This window comes from Sorghum bicolor, chromosome 4 (assembly GCF_000003195.3).
Source record: "Sorghum bicolor cultivar BTx623 chromosome 4, Sorghum_bicolor_NCBIv3, whole genome shotgun sequence".
NCBI classification, from domain to species: domain Eukaryota; kingdom Viridiplantae; phylum Streptophyta; class Magnoliopsida; order Poales; family Poaceae; genus Sorghum; species Sorghum bicolor.
In genome coordinates, this window is record NC_012873.2 from 67,206,507 (window position 1) to 67,224,674 (window position 18,168).

The 18,168-nt window shown below is 41.7% G+C and overlaps 2 protein-coding genes across 3 annotated transcripts; one reads left to right on the top strand and one right to left on the bottom strand.

Moving 5' to 3' along the window:
- On the bottom strand, positions 2,910-7,146 carry LOC8056423 (cinnamoyl-CoA reductase 1). The gene is made up of 5 exons (XM_002454713.2): positions 4,452-7,146; positions 4,150-4,304; positions 3,887-4,069; positions 3,429-3,781; positions 2,910-3,307 (listed from the first exon to the last, which is right to left on the bottom strand). Exons 1-5 carry the CDS (start codon positions 4,615-4,617, stop codon positions 3,133-3,135), a joined length of 1,032 nt encoding a protein of 343 aa, XP_002454758.2. The 5' UTR covers positions 4,618-7,146; the 3' UTR covers positions 2,910-3,132.
- On the top strand, positions 9,710-16,967 carry LOC8084691 (translation initiation factor eIF-2B subunit epsilon). 2 transcript variants are annotated; one of them, XM_021459797.1, is made up of 15 exons: positions 9,710-9,938; positions 10,053-10,292; positions 10,861-11,175; positions 11,299-11,406; positions 11,482-11,674; positions 12,251-12,516; positions 12,646-12,775; positions 12,887-12,960; positions 13,087-13,323; positions 13,402-13,478; positions 14,047-14,138; positions 15,042-15,124; positions 15,756-15,827; positions 15,967-16,092; positions 16,570-16,967. In XM_021459797.1, the coding sequence occupies exons 1-15, from the start codon at positions 9,780-9,782 to the stop codon at positions 16,612-16,614; spliced, it is 2,217 nt and encodes a 738-aa protein (XP_021315472.1). In that variant the 5' UTR covers positions 9,710-9,779; the 3' UTR covers positions 16,615-16,967. The 2 variants fall into 2 exon arrangements, with proteins under 2 accessions (XP_021315472.1, XP_002453017.1); XM_002452972.2 differs by having other exon boundaries at positions 9,780-9,938; positions 12,254-12,516.

The following is an 18,168-nucleotide window of genomic DNA, read 5'->3' on the forward strand; positions in this document are numbered from 1 at the left end:
ATGCTCTTTTCTGTAAAGTTAAAATCTAACTAAGCATGGATTTTAGGAATTGAAACTTTTAGAGATGGAAAGAGTATATCATATCACAACTTTAAGATTTATTCAAAATTAGCCATATTATACATATTTTAATTTTTCATAGGACAAGAGACTCATGTATGTCTACACACTGGAGGACGAAGGGACACGAGAACTCTAATATAAAAAAAAATAACACAAACAAAAAATTAGCCCATTCTCCCTCCGTCCCAAAAAGAGTAATATTTTTTATTTTTAGAAATCGTGTTTAACCGTTCGTCTTATTCAAAAATTTAATGTAAATTATAAAATAAATAAATTATTAGTAAAGTATCTCTAATGATAAAATAGGTCTTAACAAAATATATAATATTTATGTAAAAATTGTGAATATAACGGATGATCAAACAAGATGTCTAAAATTTTAAAACGACACTCTTTTTGGGACTGAGAGAGTAGACAATAAAGATAAAACCATAGAACAATACCAAAGATATAGTAGAAAACTCTGAGAAATCTCCATTTTCATGAACACAAGGCTAATAAATCCAGGCAAAAACAATTTTCATATTGAGATTCGACAACCAATTGCCTCGGGTCTACAAGCTTTTTAAGATAATGGAATAAATATTTAGCTTCATCCTCACTCATAAGTGAGGAATCAGACCATATTACTACAAAGAAGTTCCCGCCCTCGTATTTAAAGCAGACATAAAAATGACATAAAATCAGTTTGCAATCCAAGACATAATGGGGCATACACAAGAGGGGAAAAAAAGGGAAAACTAATGTCTCAAGCTGAAATATTAACCAAAATTTAAAATAAATACCAAATGAATAGAATATGCATGGTAGAAACAGTAAAATATTGTTACTACTTGGCCTCAAGATTATTCCCATACGGCATAGGAGCACAGGCACATGGGTCTTCACTGACCCCTAAAGTCATTTGGAGCTTATTTATGCCAAAAAATTAAACAAAATCGCTTCATCTAAAAAGCCCCTTAAATCATACTCTCACAAAGGATACGTGGAAGGTGAATACGAAAGTAGTGGCTTCACCCCGCTTCGGAGGGCCTCACACTCCAACAATATTTTTGGCTATCTCTAATACTAAGTAAAAAGTAGGGAATTGTTTTGTAGTTTGGGGGTTAAATAGATGGATTGAGTCCATTTTTGGCCCATCAACTCTTGCCTTTGTCTAATTTTAGCCCCCCAACTACAAAATCATCTACCTTTCGCACCTCAAGTCTTCAACTATCTAAACCGTTTAAACTTTGACCTCAAAGCCATCTCAAAACCTTTCCATCTCGGGGGGCAAGATTGAACATTTTTAACAGTTGAGGTGCTAAAGTTACACAAATATAAGAGTTGAGGGGTCAAAATGGACTTAAATCAAGTACTTCAGTTTTAAGTTATTTATGGAAAAAATTATATATTTCAATTTATTTATTAGTAAATATTTATATTTATTAAAAGATTTATCTACACTTGTTATCATAGAAAGGAGTTTCGTAATTATCATAAATTAAACTTTGGTACCATTTTTTTCTAAAAATACAATCTATCTCATTAAGATCTACAACTTTGATTTGGGTTATTTAAAATTATAAGAATTTCAAACATAATTTTGAGACTGTAAAAATTCAAACAAAACAGTTGTCAACCACAAAGTGTTAGACCTGATAGCAAAGAGCTACCGGTTTAGTTTTGGCCATTTCTCCATCCAAGCTTGCTCGAACAATTCAAAAATAAAATAAAATATGAGAACCTTAAATAAAATCTTGGAGCCATAAATAATTTCAAATGATGATGTTGTAAGTAAATAACACCGTGTTGGTACCTCAATGTTGTTGCCACGAGTAGTTTATTTGTAATCACAACCGAGTGAGTTCTTCAGTGGGCGTTTGGCTCGGTAATCTACCATCCATCTTTGAAATGTTATAAACTTTGTTTTTGCTTAATGAAAATGTACCTTGGCATGATTGCGAAAAAAGATATTGTAAATAAATGACGTAATCCCTCCGTATAGGATTTAGAAGTTGTTTCAAATAAAGTTTGGGTCAAACATTAGGAATATAAATCATTAATAACTTTTATATTGTTGAGTTTGCAAATGTAAAAAAATGAATAGATTTATTTCGAAAAATACTTTCATAAAAATATACATATATTAAAAATAAGAGGTCAAAGATGTATTTTGAAAACCGTATCACTGTCCTCAACTTCTGAGGAGTCCTAACTCATCGGGCACAATAGCAACCATCTCGCCGGCTCATCTCCCTCCCAGTGACGGAACCAGGGGGGCTAGCAGGGGCCATGGCCCCCCCTAACTCTTGAAACTTTCTTTAAGAGTACATGCAAAGTTAATTATTTTTAAATGATGGAGCTTAAGCCAAGTGTAATCTTTATGTATATCTTCTATACTCGGCCCCCCCTATATATTTGCTCTGGTTCCGTCTCTGCTCCCTCCCCCCATCAACCTCAGGATCATATGACGATGTTGAAGCTTGGGGTGGGCAGATCCCATACAGGCCGGGCTCGCCGTATCATCCCCGACAACAGTACCGGACACAAGGTCAAGAATATCTCTGGTAGCCCAGCAACCGATCTTCAAAGATGGCATAATCTCAACGTACTTTCCTAGAGATTTGGTCTGATGAACACATCAGAGAAACGCCTCCACATGAGGTAGATCGAGCTAGGCAGGCTTGCCGTAGAGGTAAATTAGGAAACCGCTAGCTGCCACGGGTGCTAGCTAGGAGAACAGCACTGGGGATCAGGGTAAATAAACGTAGACGGCAGCGCAGGAACAGCAGATCAGGAGAAGACTCTCGGACGATCGTGGTCACCACGAAGTCGTTTTCATTCGGGAGACACAGTTTCAGATCTATCAATATAATCACGCGTAGAACTTGCATTGATGTATTCTTGTACTTCATTCCCCTTTTTCTGTGGTGTTTTCCCTGTTTATATGATCATCATTTCCTATCCTACGGGTGCCTTAGGAAGACGATAGACTACTAGCAATCAAGCAATGGAAAAGATGTTTGCCCGGGTTGAGACTGATTACTGACTATATTATCTGGGAAATCCCGGCATATGTCCACTGATTTACAAGCACGCACGTTGTTTTTGTTTGATGACAGGCAGGTGGCCCTTCTGCTGCAAGCACACCACAGTCTCGTACAGGCTCTCCCTCAGCGGAGTGAATTCCAAGCCCAGGTCTCTGAGCCTCTGGTTGGAGAACCTGTACGGCTTCACCATTGGCTTACCGTCGTCTTCGCACCTGCATCACAGCACAGCGAGATTATCAGCGCCAGCAACGAATCAACATGACAACTCCAAACAGAGCTGATCGCTCGGCGGCGACGACGACGGCAGAGGAGGAGGGCCTCCTGTGTGCTTACTTGGCCGTGACGGGGTACTTGGGGAAGAGGTCCCTGAGCATGGCGACGAGCTGTGCGCGGTGCAGCACGGTGCCGATGCAGAGGTACCGGCCGCGCGCGGCGGGGCGCTCGTAGGCGAGGACGTGCGCGCGCGCGACGTCGCGGATGTCGACGTAGGCGGCGACGGCGTTGGGGATGGACCTCTTGGTGCCCATGACGTAGCGCAAGATGTGGTGGGTGCTGACGTTGAGCGTCTGCTGCAGCATTGGCCCCAAGGTTATGCACGGCACCACCACTGCCAGCTGCAGCCCCCGGGCCGCCGCCACCTCCGTCGCCGTGATCTCCGCCATCATCTTGGCGCAGCAGTACAGGTTCTGCACGGAAACACATTTGGCGGCGAGTCAGGCCGGCGCGACGGCGACGACGCGAATAGGAAGGAACTGCAGGCGACGGCGGCCGATCGAGTCGGCTTTGCTTACGTCTGATCGCTTGCAGAAGTCGTAGTCGCTCCAGCAGGTCTCGTCGAGGACGGCGTCGGGGCTGCGGTTGGGGTCCATGTGGACGGCGCCGTAGGAGGAGGTGAAGACGACGCGGCGCACGCCCTCGTCCGCCGCGGCGGTGATGACGTTCCGGGTGCCCTCCACCGCCACCGGAACCAGCTCCTGTGGCCCGGCAGGAAGCGTAAGCAGAGAGCACATGAACGATGATGCGCCGTAGTAAATTGCTTGTGAGAGCGACTGACCGGGTCGTTGGAGACCGGGGAGGCGACGTGGAAGACGCCGTGGCAGCCGACGAAGGCGGCGCGGAGGGAGGCGCTGTCGAGGACGTCGGCGCGGCACAGGGTGAGACGCTCCTTGGCGCCGTCCAGAGCCAGCAGGTGCGCGTTCTTGCCGTGCTCTGTGCGTCAGCACGCAACGCAAGCATCCATCCATCCATCCAGGGACAGATCGAGTTCAGTACAGTAAGCGCTGAACTCGATCGGAGATGGCAATGCAAGAGAATAGAGATAGAGATGATGTGAGTTGGTCACTCTCACTCACTCACCAGGGTTCCTTGCAGTTCCCCTGACAAGGTAGCCGCGCTGGAGCAGCTCCTTGACCACCCACGAACCGATGAAGCCGCCGGCGCCGGTCACGCAGACCAGCTGCTGCTGCTCCTCCTCCTCCTCATCACCGCAGGCGGAGGACGACGACATGGTGACGCGTCCCATGTGCTGTGTCCCGATGCTCCTGCTTCAGCTTCAGCTGCAGCTAGTGGACTGTGACCTTGGCATGTACGGTGGGTGCCCGTATTTATACCACGGGGCGCTGGGCTGGCCGGCTGGGACTGTGAGAGCCTGAGAGGTCATGGTTGGGGAGGGTAGACGAAAACATATTGCACATGTGCGTTCTTCGCATCCTAAGAAAAAAAACTTTGCAACTGACATGAGATCTACGAGTACACCTCTGCATAAAAAAAAAGAAACTCACGTTCACCTAACACTAATATCGGAATAAACTACAACACATAGAGGGGTTCACCTAACATTCAAAGATGCACACAATAGCTAACACACATATGACATTGAGATTCCAACGCGATTCTCTCGGGTTTTTTTAACAATGATGACGTGTATTGAGATGTCTACGCATATAACATGTGTTGTCGTTGTGTAACATCTTTTAATGTGAACAACGATAAACATATGAATTTTTATTGAATACTTTTTGCTAACGTGGATAAGGATAAATAGATGCATGAGGTGTCTTAATAAAATGTGTGATCAAGAAAACAATATATACTATAATTACAAGATATATACGAAATTTTAAGCTCACACATAGGCTGATTAATTTCTTAGCTAAAGGTAGTATAGTATAATGTGTTGTACTATTGTCAACAATGAGCACCTACAAATGAATGGACCATATTATAGGCTATTATCTAAGGCTGGATAACGAGTCAGCTCGGCTCGGCTCGTTATGATAACGAGCCGAGTCGAGGTAAGCCGAGCGAGCTAACGAATTTTGAGTTTTTCGTCCAACCTTAACTATTATGGTTATGCTCTAATACCATTTTTAATTTTATTTTCTATGTTTTCCATACTAGTCAATGCTGAAGATATGGAAGGATGCCACTCACGGATAAGGAAGGAGGCTTGACACACAATTGCTTTTGATATTAGAACACGCATGTGTAGACAGAATTAGAAATAGATATACTATTCAGAAGTTATAAGATTTTGAAATAAATATTTTTTTAGAAATGATGTCAAAGCCAGACATGCATGCATATTCTCTCCATACCTGTAAAGAAAGTCGTTTCGAACGAGATTTGGGTCAAACATTAGGAATATAAATCATAAATAACTTTTAAGTTATTGAATTTAGAGATGTGAAAACTATATAAATATATTTATCTTGAAAAATATTTTCATAAAAATATACATATACCACTTTTTGATAAATATTTTTATAAAAATAAGAAGTTAAAGTTAGGCTTTCGAGACCGTATCGTTGTTTTAAATGACTTTGACTTTGAATAAGAAGGGAGTATGTGCTTGGTTGGAGCATGTGACAACCTTTCTAGAAAAAATAGTTACAAATATTGATCGCTCATTTTTATTCTACTGTCACGAATTAGCCTGTGCCTAAATGTCGTAGTGTAGAGTAGTTGTAGCAGCCTCTAATTTTCTTACTACAACATTTACCATATTAGCGTTTTAAATATGACATCAATCTATACCTACTAATAAAAAGCCAAAATTTCAGTCTGCCCTTTTTTTTCTGCCAATCTAAAATTTCAGCCGTTTGTTTGGTCTGGATCTTTTTTTGGTCTGGCTACTTATAAAGACAGGGAGATTAGACGCAAGGGAAATAGAAAGAAGAATCCTCTCCCAAATTAGACTTTTTCAAATCAAACTCTATCAAACCTTCGTCCGACAAAATCTTCGTCCGGACTCTTTGACGTATTTTTTTAAACGGAAGGTGAGACTTGAATTCGTATTGGTACGTGAGCCAAAAATAATTTGGAAAAAACAGGAAAGATCAAGAGAGAGCTGAGAACCAAAACGTGGGCCAGCATGATTTAGATCGAGACTAGAGTATACAATACCAAATCTATATCATCATATAAACACCAGGAGAAATCAGAGAACTAAATCAAGGCCATCACGATTTAGACTAAGACCAAATAGAGTACAATACCAAATCAATACCAAACGGCCAGAGCCTCACCCGACGTCGCCTACCGCAATCACCGAGGGAACAGCAGTCCTGCGACGTTGCCGGTCTCCACACAGCATGGTTGCTACGTTCTAGGACCGCTGCTCACCAGATCTAGACGACCTCCTTGTCATGGAACCCACTGCCATGCCTAGGCCCCTCGCAAGTCGCCGAGAGATCCACCCAAGCGAGGCCCACGCAACCTCAGCCACCGCCGCTGAACGTCGTCGCGAGTAGCCGGGAACATGCCCTCGCCAACCTCTGCCAGGGCCATGGACCGCCCGAGCTCCGCCACTACCACACGAGCGTGGAGTGTGCGAGATCCGTCACCACCAGAGAGGTATAGCGGGCACCTCGCGATCCACTTACAGTCAGCTCTCGGGGAGGCAGGAGAGGATGAACCGCGACTGCGTGAAGAAGCTATCCGGCCCTATCCACTCTCCGACATCTGGTCATCTCTCGGCTTCATCGAGCAACAGTTGAGGCATGCCAGCCGCTGGGAATTTGGGAGTGATGGCTGGGATTAGAAACGAAACGATAAGGCTAGGGTTACAAGTTTCATTCCATATATATCTGTCCACACAAAATTGGGCCTTCAATCCGACCCTGGGCCGTAGGCCTTTCGTATTCAAGTGCTACTGCCTTCTGGCCCACAATCTACCAGGAAGCTGAAAAGGCTGATAACATTGTTTGAGAGATTTTTTTTATAAATTACATTGTTTGAGAGATTGTGCAACCTTTAAATGCTACAAATACGGAGCGTATCTATAAAAATATATATATAAACCTATCACATCCTTTTTGTTTCATTTTAAAAACATATTTTACAACAGAATACGTTATTATCGCAACCCACGATATATTGATCACTATTCACATATAGATATGAACTCTATCAACACAAGCATAATATGGAAAATATTTTACAACTAAATATTTTGTGCCTTATAAAAGAAGAAAGCTCTATCTATCTATAAAAAAACCCTCTCGAGGTTCTGTTTTAGTTTGACATAGAATTATTAAGATAATATTATGTTGTTGCCAATGTTAGTTTATAATATGAACGCCATGATCAGCATAAATAAATTAAAACTTTCCAATTTTATTGAAATAATAAAAAATAAATAGACATGTAACATTCTTGTCTTCATTTAACATTAATGTGTCATTGCAGCTACCTCTGCGGCTGAAGGTATAACAACCACTAATAACTATAAAAATTAAGTCATTGGGTTGTGCAGCAAAATGAAGCGAGGTTGAACATTTAATAGATTTTTCTCCCGTTGCAACGCACGGGCATTTTTACTAGTAAAAACACAAATTTCATTTAGTACTTCGAGCGCACCTTTTTTTTTCTCATGTGCAGCCTTTATCGGACGGCTACATGAATGGAAAAACAACTCCGAACCTTTATCCATTTTTGACGAAATAATAATTGTATTAAATTATAGGTGGATATGTCATCATATTACAAGCACTCAACACTACATTGCATATATCCAGAAATCAATTTTTATCTAAATTGTATCCTCTATAAACAGCTCCAGATCTCTAATCTAAACCTGTATGACGCTTCATATAAATGACGCAAACACTCGGCAAAAGCCCAGAGAATAGATACCCAACGAACCACGACCAACTTTCTTGTATATGGAGTTGGAGAACTTCTTTCTTGTGTCTTCCATCTTCTTCTTTCTACCACCAAAAAATGAGAAATTCTATTCTAAAATTTATTATCCCTAGTCCTTCATTGTGATTAGATCTAACCACAAGTAAATGGAGAAGAGATCAGAGAAAGTTATTCCATGACAGCGACATCATCTCCGCCTTGTTGTCGTCGTCTGAAAAGCAAAGCCTCCAAGTAATCCATGCTGATGAAGTTGCTGACGTTGTAGTTGTTCCCTCATTTTCCATCGTGCCCCCTCACCGTCGTTGAAAAGGAGGAGGAGATAAATTCCCAACATCAAGAAAATTGGCAGGGATAGACCCCTAACCCTAAAGACTCGATCTAGTAGAAAACTTATTAAAAATAATGGATTTCTACTCCCTTCAGCCTCGGGCGAGACGCCAGAGGATGAAGGGAAGGGGACTAGTGGGTGCGGCGACGGTAGCACTAGTCGAGTCACGAGTCATAAGAGGTGCGAGTGGGAGTGTCCCATATAAATATCTTATAAATTAGATCAACCATGTACGTCCCCCGTGCGCCTCTTGCGGGTGACCATACATGCATGCTTCACTCGTTGCCCATCGAGAGATGACCTAAGTCGCTCGGGAGCTCAAAGGCAACCTCGCCCACACATGTGGGTGGCCACCTCAATGACTAAAGGGTGGAGGGGCAAGGGCAATGCGACAACGATGGAGTAGCCATTAGGGGAGTTCAGTGGTGGCCCCATGCAAAGGCAGAGGTGAGGATGCGAGGTTACAAATGGATGAGGAGGTGTTTTACTCACTTCACCGGTGATGTAGGCGTGGAAGAGGAGCGCGTGTCTCACGACGGCGGCCAACCAATGGGACACAAGACAAAGGAATGAGGTAGAGAGTGAGAGCGGCACATGATGGAGGAGCAAGGGGATGTGGTACCTTATTTTTTACAATGCCTTGATTGATTGATTCTTCTTTCCTTTTCTAAGCTTGACGCCAGGACTGAGGTCGAAGCCACCACGAGGGCACGAGGTGAAGCACACTTTGTGTTAGGATTGAGGCGCGGTGGAGCGAGGTGAAGAGCGCGGGAACAATTGCGCTAGGTAATTTTTTTTATTGTAGATAGACAGAGAGATAGAGAATTTTGGCTATACATGATTGGGCATCATCTCGTTTATAACATTCAAGTGTGCTACCAATATAAGAAACAAAATTCATCAGCTAACAAAATAAGATAGAGTTTGTATGTTCATAGGGGTGAATGTGCCTGCGTTGTGAGTGTTTATGCTGTACTATGTAATTCTTAAAAAAACAGCAAGTTTTTCAAAAGAGAGAAGAAACCAAGTTGGAGTGGCCCAAGAATACCTATACAAAGCTTGGGCCTGAAAAGAGCCCATCTACGATCCGGCCCACTGATCAGAGTCCAGCCGGAGTCCAGACTCGCCGAGCCACGGCGACGCCGACGCCGCGAGCGAGCGAGCAGACCTAAACCTCCGAACTCCTCTCCGCCGCCGCACCCGCAGCAATCATGTCGAACAAAAAATCCCGCGGCCGGGGCGGGGGAGGCGGTGCCGCCGCCTCCGGCGACGGCCATGAGGACCTCGCGCGCCCGCCCCCACTCCAGGCGGTCCTCCTCGCCGACAGCTTCACGCTCAAATTCCGCCCCATCACCCTCGAGCGCCCCAAGGTACTCGACGTACTACCCGCTTCCCAAATCCCACACCAGCACAATCTCGTGACCCGCGCTCGAGCTTTGCGGCTCCTCTGAACGAGCTCTTGCTCCGTCGCTGCTTCTTCGCAGGTGCTGCTGCCGCTGGTGCACATGCCGATGATCGAGTACACGCTCACGTGGCTGGAGTCTGCGGGGGTGGAGGAGGCCTTCGTCTTCTGCTGCGCGCACTCGCACCAGGTCAAGGAGTACTTGGAGAAGGCCGGTTGGGCTGGTAAGTCTGGGCCCGGGAGCATGGCCGTCACGGCCGTCGAGTCCCACGACGCGATTAGCGCGGGCGACGCGCTCCGCGTCATCTACGACCGCGGCGTGGTGAGTGCTCAGTCCTGCTTCCCTGTTGCGGGATTATGATGGCTTTCTAGTGTTCGGCGTGATTGTGGATTTTAGCTTTATTTTTTTATGCTTATCACACTGGATCTTCTCGTTGAGTTTAGTACTGACTACTGATGATTCCCAATTTCCCAGTTGATATGGCAAGGTGGTCTGAGACTGAACTCGGTAGTCATATTTTGTGGCTGTTGTTTCAGTTCGTTTATAAGAAAGTGTGAATGGTCTTCATGTTGGTTGCCTTAGTAGGAGTGCATCAAAACTGCCCTATAGCACCAATGAAAGATACAATTGTTTGTAGCATTTCTCCTAATCAGTATAGTACTACAATTTGTTTCTGAAGCTACAAAATAGAAAATAAACACACCTTTTTTATTTTCGTTTTGGCTTGTTTTGCTAGTTTGTTGTCATCCTCTTCTTTGAAAAACTTGACGCTACTAGTTTAGCTCAACTTATACGAAGCCTAAGCACTAAAATATGTGATTGCTTTACCATGCTTATAAGTTCATTTAACTCCATTTGTAGTTTCACGCATCCCATCCTTCTATTGTAGATACACGGAGATTTCGTTCTCATCAGTGGTGATACGGTCAGTAACATGAGCTTGAAGGATGCTCTCCAGGAGCATATGGACAGGAAGAAAAAGGACCCACTTGCTGTTATGACTATGGTTATAAAGCATTCAAAACCTTCTATCCTGACACACCAAACTCGCCTGGGTAACGATGAAATTGTTATGGCGATAGATCCTGAGACAAAGGAGTTACTTTATTACGAGGACAGGGCAGATAGCTCACACTTGTATGTTACAATTGATAAGGATATACTGACCAATAATCCTACTCTCCAGCTGCATAATGACATGGAGGTTTGCTTTCAAACTTTACAACTCAACAGTTGATATGTTCTTTTTCTTGGTCTGTTTCTGCTGATATTGTTGCTTATGTATGTCTTGTTTTTATTTTGTTCATCTTCATTTCTTACCTGGCAGGACTGCTATATAGATATCTGCTCTCCAGAAGTCCTAAGTCTTTTTACAGATAACTTTGATTATCAGCATCTTCGGCGTCATTTTGTGAAGGGCTTACTAGTTGACGATGTAAGACAATTCACTACTGTTTGACCACAGTATGAAAAAGGACATATGAAGTAACGGCCTTACCAATTCTTTCAGATTATGGGGTACAAAATCTATACTCATGAATTACGCTCTGGATATGCTGCAAGGATTGATAATTTCAGGAGTTATGATACCGTGAGCAAAGATGTAATTCAAAGGTGGACATACCCTATGGTGCCTGATGTAATATCAAGTCGTGATTGCTCAGAAAGTAGACTTCATAGGCAGGGAATATACAAAGCATCAGGTACATGCAGTGTTTAGAATTTTGTACAGTAGGTTATTTCTAGACACTTTCTATTGACTTACTGTTCCTTGGTTCATGCTTCCTTTAAAGCAAGATATTTGGAAGTCCAGAACAATATTTCTATTTGTTATGTTTTTTTTATTTTGTTTATTTATTTGCATTAACTATTTGCTTGCTTCAAAATATGTAATAATCTAAATTTTTAGTTTGATATCTGGTCTTGGAAATATCTTATTATTTTAGTTTTACTAAGCAATGCATAGAATAGGTCAAATTAGTTTATGTGCCTCCTGAAAACAATAAAAAATCTGCTTCTGATACATATGTTTATTGTCCAACTGTACATGCATTTAGCCTACATAATTAATTCCAAGGAAATATATTGTTTGGTCTTGTAAACTGAACTATTATAGATGTTTAGCTAGCTTTAGAAAGGATTTTGTATTCTGCTGTTAGACTGTATTTTATATTTCTTGGGTACTCTTTTGGCCTACACTTTTGGCTTATGAATCTTCTATTATTCTGGTGATAAATTCCATTATTCTCTGCACATCTTAATTCTGCATGTTTTTTTAGCAGATGTAACATTGTCACCTTCCGCACAAATTGGTGCAAATTCTGTTGTTGGTAGTGCGACTAGTATTGGAGACCACTGCAAAGTATTAAATTCAGTTATTGGGGAGGGCTGCAAGATTGGGAAAAATGTTTTGATTAACGGCTCATTCATATGGGACAATGTCATAATCGAAGATGGATGCAAAGTCAGTAACTCTTTAGTCTGTGATGGTGTTCATTTAAGAGCTGGTGCTATTGTTGAACCTGGTTGCGTACTCTCATTTAAGGTAAGCTGCTACAGTATTGACATCACCAAGCCAGAAGCTTTTCCTCCATTAGAAAAATGCATAATCTGCCTTTTTTTAATCTTGTATTCTTGCTATGCTGAGTACATCCTGAACTTGTTTCTCATTCAGGTTGAAGTTGGAAAGAATGTTGTTGTGCCTGCCCACTCAAAAGTTTCATTACTTCCTCAGCCTTCAAATGAAGATAGTGATGAAGAACTTGAGTATGCTGACACCAACTCTGGAATTACAGACAGTCCACGTTAGTCTGCAGACCCTAAAATTATTTATTTGATATATATGTCGGTCTATTCATTTTGTTACTGTAGACCTGTAACCTACATGTTCTACTTGGTGAACTGGTTTCTTGCAGCATTTTCCAGTATGAGGAGTAATGGTGATCAAGCAACTGTTCCTTTGGAAGAAGATGAGTTGGGAACATCTGAGGTTTCCTTCTTTTCTTATCTGCCTTAGTGATAGTTTGGAACATTCATGGAATTATGTTGTCGAATGTGGGGAACTGCCATGATCTTTATAACTGTTTGGATTGTTGTTCATGATGTAACCAATTAGGCTGGTACCTGTGGTGTTGTCGGTTACGTATGGACAAGCGTTGATACTGGGATCGTGGAAGAATGGAGACAATCAATTGCCCCGATTCCTAAAGAAAAACTTGAAGAGCTGCGGCATGCTGCGTCTGATGATGATGGGTCAGAAGATGAATCCAATAATCGGACTCTACCAGATAAAGATGATTCGTCAGACAGTGTGGTTGATGATGATGATCATATTTCTAAGTTTGAGAAAGAGGTTATTACATATATGTGATTAAGAAATATGTACTTCCATTTCTTGTTGCCAATTTGCTGAGTGTCTTTCCCTGTTTAGGTGGAAGAGACATTTCAGCGAGCCCTGGGTGGCGGCGTTAATCGAGATAATTTGATACTAGAGATTAATGGCCTAAGGTGCAAAGTCGTTCCTCTCTTATCAGGCACATGTAAAAACTGGAAAGCACTAAGGACCTGCCTTTGTAGGTGGCAGTGGAAGTTTGGATTGAACTGAGTCCAAAATATTATTTGAACAATCATCCTTGTCCAGGCCTTAAGTATTTTAAATTGACACATGAAATAACCAGTCTCTTAAATATGCTTTCTCCTGTTAGTTAAAATAGATCTCCCTTTTTCTTACCAGCAATGTAAGAAGGGGAAAATGAGCTTTTATAGCAGAATGTACTTTAGTTATTTAAAACTGAATGTTGGATCAACAATGTATTGCTTGCCTGCAAATTTTCTCTACATGTTATTGGAATTTAGTAAGTTTGTTGATTTTATGGCGTACAAGTTCTGATTGATTTCTTTTCAGGTGACTTTACTATGTAATGGTTTGGTAGATGCAGTTTTCTCCATCCAATTTCATCTTTTGCTAATTGATAATCAATGATAGGCTATATTGTTTCTGCAGGTTTATCAATTCTGTCATTATAGCAACCATGTTTGATTGCACTGACTATGGTATACAATGCTTATGTTACAGGTTAGCCTACAGCCTTCAACATGCAGATTGTGCTGGAGCTGTGTTCTATTCTGTCATGAAGAGTGCATTAGTGGCTGCACAATCTACTAATGGTAGGTTTTTATAGATGTTAGAAGTATTATGAACCCATAACGACTGTAAACTTGGGAATTGTGTGAATCTCAGAGATTTGTCTGTTTTTACCTAATAGAATAGGTCTATCTTACAGAAGATATTATCCTCTTATCCACCTCAAAATGGTCATATGAAAATGCCTTTATTGTTTAGTATGTACTACCAAGCAGAAACTAATTTCATTTGGTTCTTTTATTTACTTTGATGGCATTATGATGCTGGTTGTGCTTCATGTTAACAGCAACAAATCATCAGATATGGAAGCTACCTCTGTCTATTGTGTCGTATATATATTACAAACTTAAAGCTATTTAGTAAGCGGTGTTATGTTATTACTCAATGTGCTGAATCTAAGCTGTGCTCTGTTGGGTGAAGAATACAATCTAAGTATGTTTTCTCGAGTATCCAATCTAAGTATTTAGCCTAACATAATGATTCCCAAAATCCATTTGCACACACTGCTTTTAAAACCTTTACCTAGTTTAAACCCTATTGGCTTATTCCTAGTAATCTTTCTTCACAACTTAGATTTGTTTTATTTGGTTGATGTACGGTCTTTAGAATACTTGAGCAGATCTGTCCAATGATTTTCCTTGTGGTCTAACACGTGGTCTGTGCTTGAATATTAATGCAGTGGCACGTTGAAATTAATGAAAGCAAATAATTCGGTTAGGTTTTCATGTTTTTTTCCTAAACCTGTCCAGTTTCCTGTCATTTAAATCCTGTTTCCTTTCTTTTTGGTGGCCAATTTGCATAGTTTATTTACAAAAATGGAGGTAGTTTTTAGTGGAATTTTGTTGTTTCTTTCTTATGTTATAATGCTCGCTAATCTGACAATGATTACCCAAAGCTTATTTTCCCTATGTTCCCCTTCTTTTCAGATACTCTTCTAAAGACAACTGCTGATGCACTTGGCAAGTGGAAGGATCTTTTGCGCAATTACACCAAGACAGTTGATGAGGAGGTATATGATTCAATATCTTACTGACTTAATACCTTGAACCATAAATGAGTTAGATTTGCTGAATTTCAAACATTATCCCTGCATAAATGCTTCTGCATGGTTGAGTACCAATATTACCTGCTAGCAATGATTCTGGTCATTCTTTGAGTTTATCGTAGAATTATGACATGAAAAGCTTCTAGGATTTCTTGGCTCACCTCTCCAGTGGCACCTGTTTAAAAAATTATGCTGTCTGCTTCATATCTTTAATACGACAACAAAGCCTTTTAGTCCCAAGCAAGCTGTGGTAGGCTACAACAAAGTGTAGGTGATAAATGAGGTTTTAGGGAACAACTTTGTAATTAGAATAGTCTTCAGGTAAAAAAGGTGAAACATCCTCTATTTGATCTGATGATATGTTGATCTCCAGTTCTGCATCATCTTGTTTGGTGGGCGTGATTTTAGTCATTTTACGCTACCGAATTTTGATATGTTGCATGATGACTCTTGGAAAGGCCTCCTGCAATTGTAAAATTTCATTGGCCTGTTTGAAAAAAACTGCTGTCTAATTTAATTTTGTGACTTATTGGAGTATATTTCTCCTTTGATTCTTGCCATGGCTAAATAAATCATTTCTTGGGTACTGCTATAGATGGAGATACTTTTAAAGTTTGAGGAAATGTGTCAAGAGACCACAAAAGAGTTTTCTCCGCTGTTTCCAACGGTAATACCTACTTCCCTGCAGAAGGGTTCCACAACATTTTTGTACACCACAAACAAGAAATCGATTTGTTTAGACTGCTGAGCATATGCTGTACTTGAACCTTTGTGACTGCTTTTCCTTAATCTGCTATTGAACACAGATCTTGCCATACCTCTATGACAGAGAGGTTGTAAGTGAAGATGCAATTTTGAGATGGGCGGAAGAGAAAGAACATGCAGATGAGTCTGATAAAGTCTTTGTTAAACAGTCAGAGGCCTTTATTAAGGTATATGTCCTGCACTAAAGCTAGTTTGTTGCCCTGTTTCTGCACATGATTTCACAGAACCACTTGAAGCTAACACATTCACTTATAGTTCCTTTGATCTTTTCTCTTGTTGCACAATTTCAGTCCTATGAAGAGTTTTCCTATAGCCATAGAATTGTTGCACCTGACCATGTCAATGCTACTGGTTTAAATTTTGCTAACTTGTGTTTATGGAATCATCTGACTTGGTGGCATTAGTATCTCCTCTGCTGAATCTGTCTCATCCATGGGGCAGATATTTGTGTGTGACTGATTTAGTTTTGGCTCACTTGTGTTAATGGAACCATCTGACTTGGTTTTAGTGGCATACATACATATTTTTGTCTGCTGTGCTTGTGTCTTCCATGTGGGTATGCTTTACTGAAATCTAAACATGATGATATCTTGTCATGATTGCCTTCATGCAATTGATTTTCTGCAACTTGTCACCCTACTCAGTGGCTCAAGGAAGCTGAAGAGGAGGATGACGAAGAGGAGGAATAACCCTGGAGATGTCACTCGAATTCTTTCATGCATTGTGAGTTCAGAATCCGATTTGAGTGGTCTCCCGGTGAGTTTGCGACCATCAAGTTTTGTAACCTGTAATTGTTTGTACATCAACACAATACAATTTTGTCCCTAACCGCAACCGGTGGAGAGTACCAAGGAGCAATTTGGCGATGAGGCGTGAATGAATCAAAATGATCCCAGTGTAGACGACATACTATAACTGTACCATCCTTGCTTGGTTGACGCTTGGGCGAAGTTTTCGCCACATTTGTTTAACTGCCCATCATCTGTTTCTTTGCACCCAGCCCAGCACTTGCACAAATCTTTAATAAAAGCTTGTTCAGATATGGCCCCCTTTTCTCTTCTTTCTGCTGAGAAATGTAGTGGGGAAGAAAGCAATGGAGGCTTCTTCCCCGAAAGGCCCCAGTGGATCATGTGGGTTGCGTAGATCCGGCACTAATCTTACCTCAAAAGAGGCACGGTTTGCTTAAAGTACGCTCTTTTGCCCCCCAAAACCTTTGATGTTTTTTTGCCCTAGACTAGACTAGATCCCTGATAGCCTTGCCTGCTTTGTGAAACGACCCAACAGTGGGCAGCAAAATCAATGGCTGATGGAAAAGGAGTAAAAAACCAGAAGGGCCCTGGGGGGACTAAAGAGGAAAAGCCGGCACGGGTGAGCAGTGGAAGGTTGCATGCACACTTGCACTGCTGGACTAAGCAATCTCGCTGTGCCTTCGGCCTTCGCCATCTTCTGCAGCATGTGCTGTTTTGAGTTTATTTATTCTGCATACTGTGACTAGCATGCATTCTTTAATGTTTGAGATGGTTTTACTTGACCATGAGAAAGCATGTTTCTATCAACAGACCACCTAATTTTGTTTGACCTTTTCCTAATCTGCTGGTCATAAAGAGTTACCGCGGAATCACACTGGGCAATAAGATATAAGATACAGATAACCTAGGCTGGACAGGGATCACATTTGGACTTGGGAGCACGATATATTCTGTGCGGATAAGCGGAATCCATCTTTAGTTCCAGTTATGACCGGACACCACGCTGCTCGATCGAGATCATAGCGTCATATTCGGAAAGACTGATCGCATTTCGGTACCCCCAAAAAAAATGCATTCCGTCTGTTGTTTATTTTGCGTCGTCCTTTTGCAGTCCGACGATTTGCATTACACGTAAGTAAAGAAGAGTTGCCGATTTTTTTTTTCCGAATGGGTAGAAGAATTGCTGCTCTGACATGTCAATATGTATGCGCTGAGGTCGGAAGCCAACCATGGTCCATGGGATCTTTTTTTTCTTATCTAGAAATGAAGGGAGCAGATCCCATACATGCACGACGTGCCCGTCGACAGCGAGACACCTGTGGGACTTTGTGAACTTCAAGATTTACCGGCTCAGTCTTTTGAAAGTGCTCATAGAGGTAGGGTTTACGTACGTGTGTTCATAGAGGTGAGTGTGCGTGCGTGTTGAGTGTCTGCGTTGTAATGTGTAATCTCAAAAAAAAACATACGTGTTTGGTATAGGTCAGAAAAAAGCGC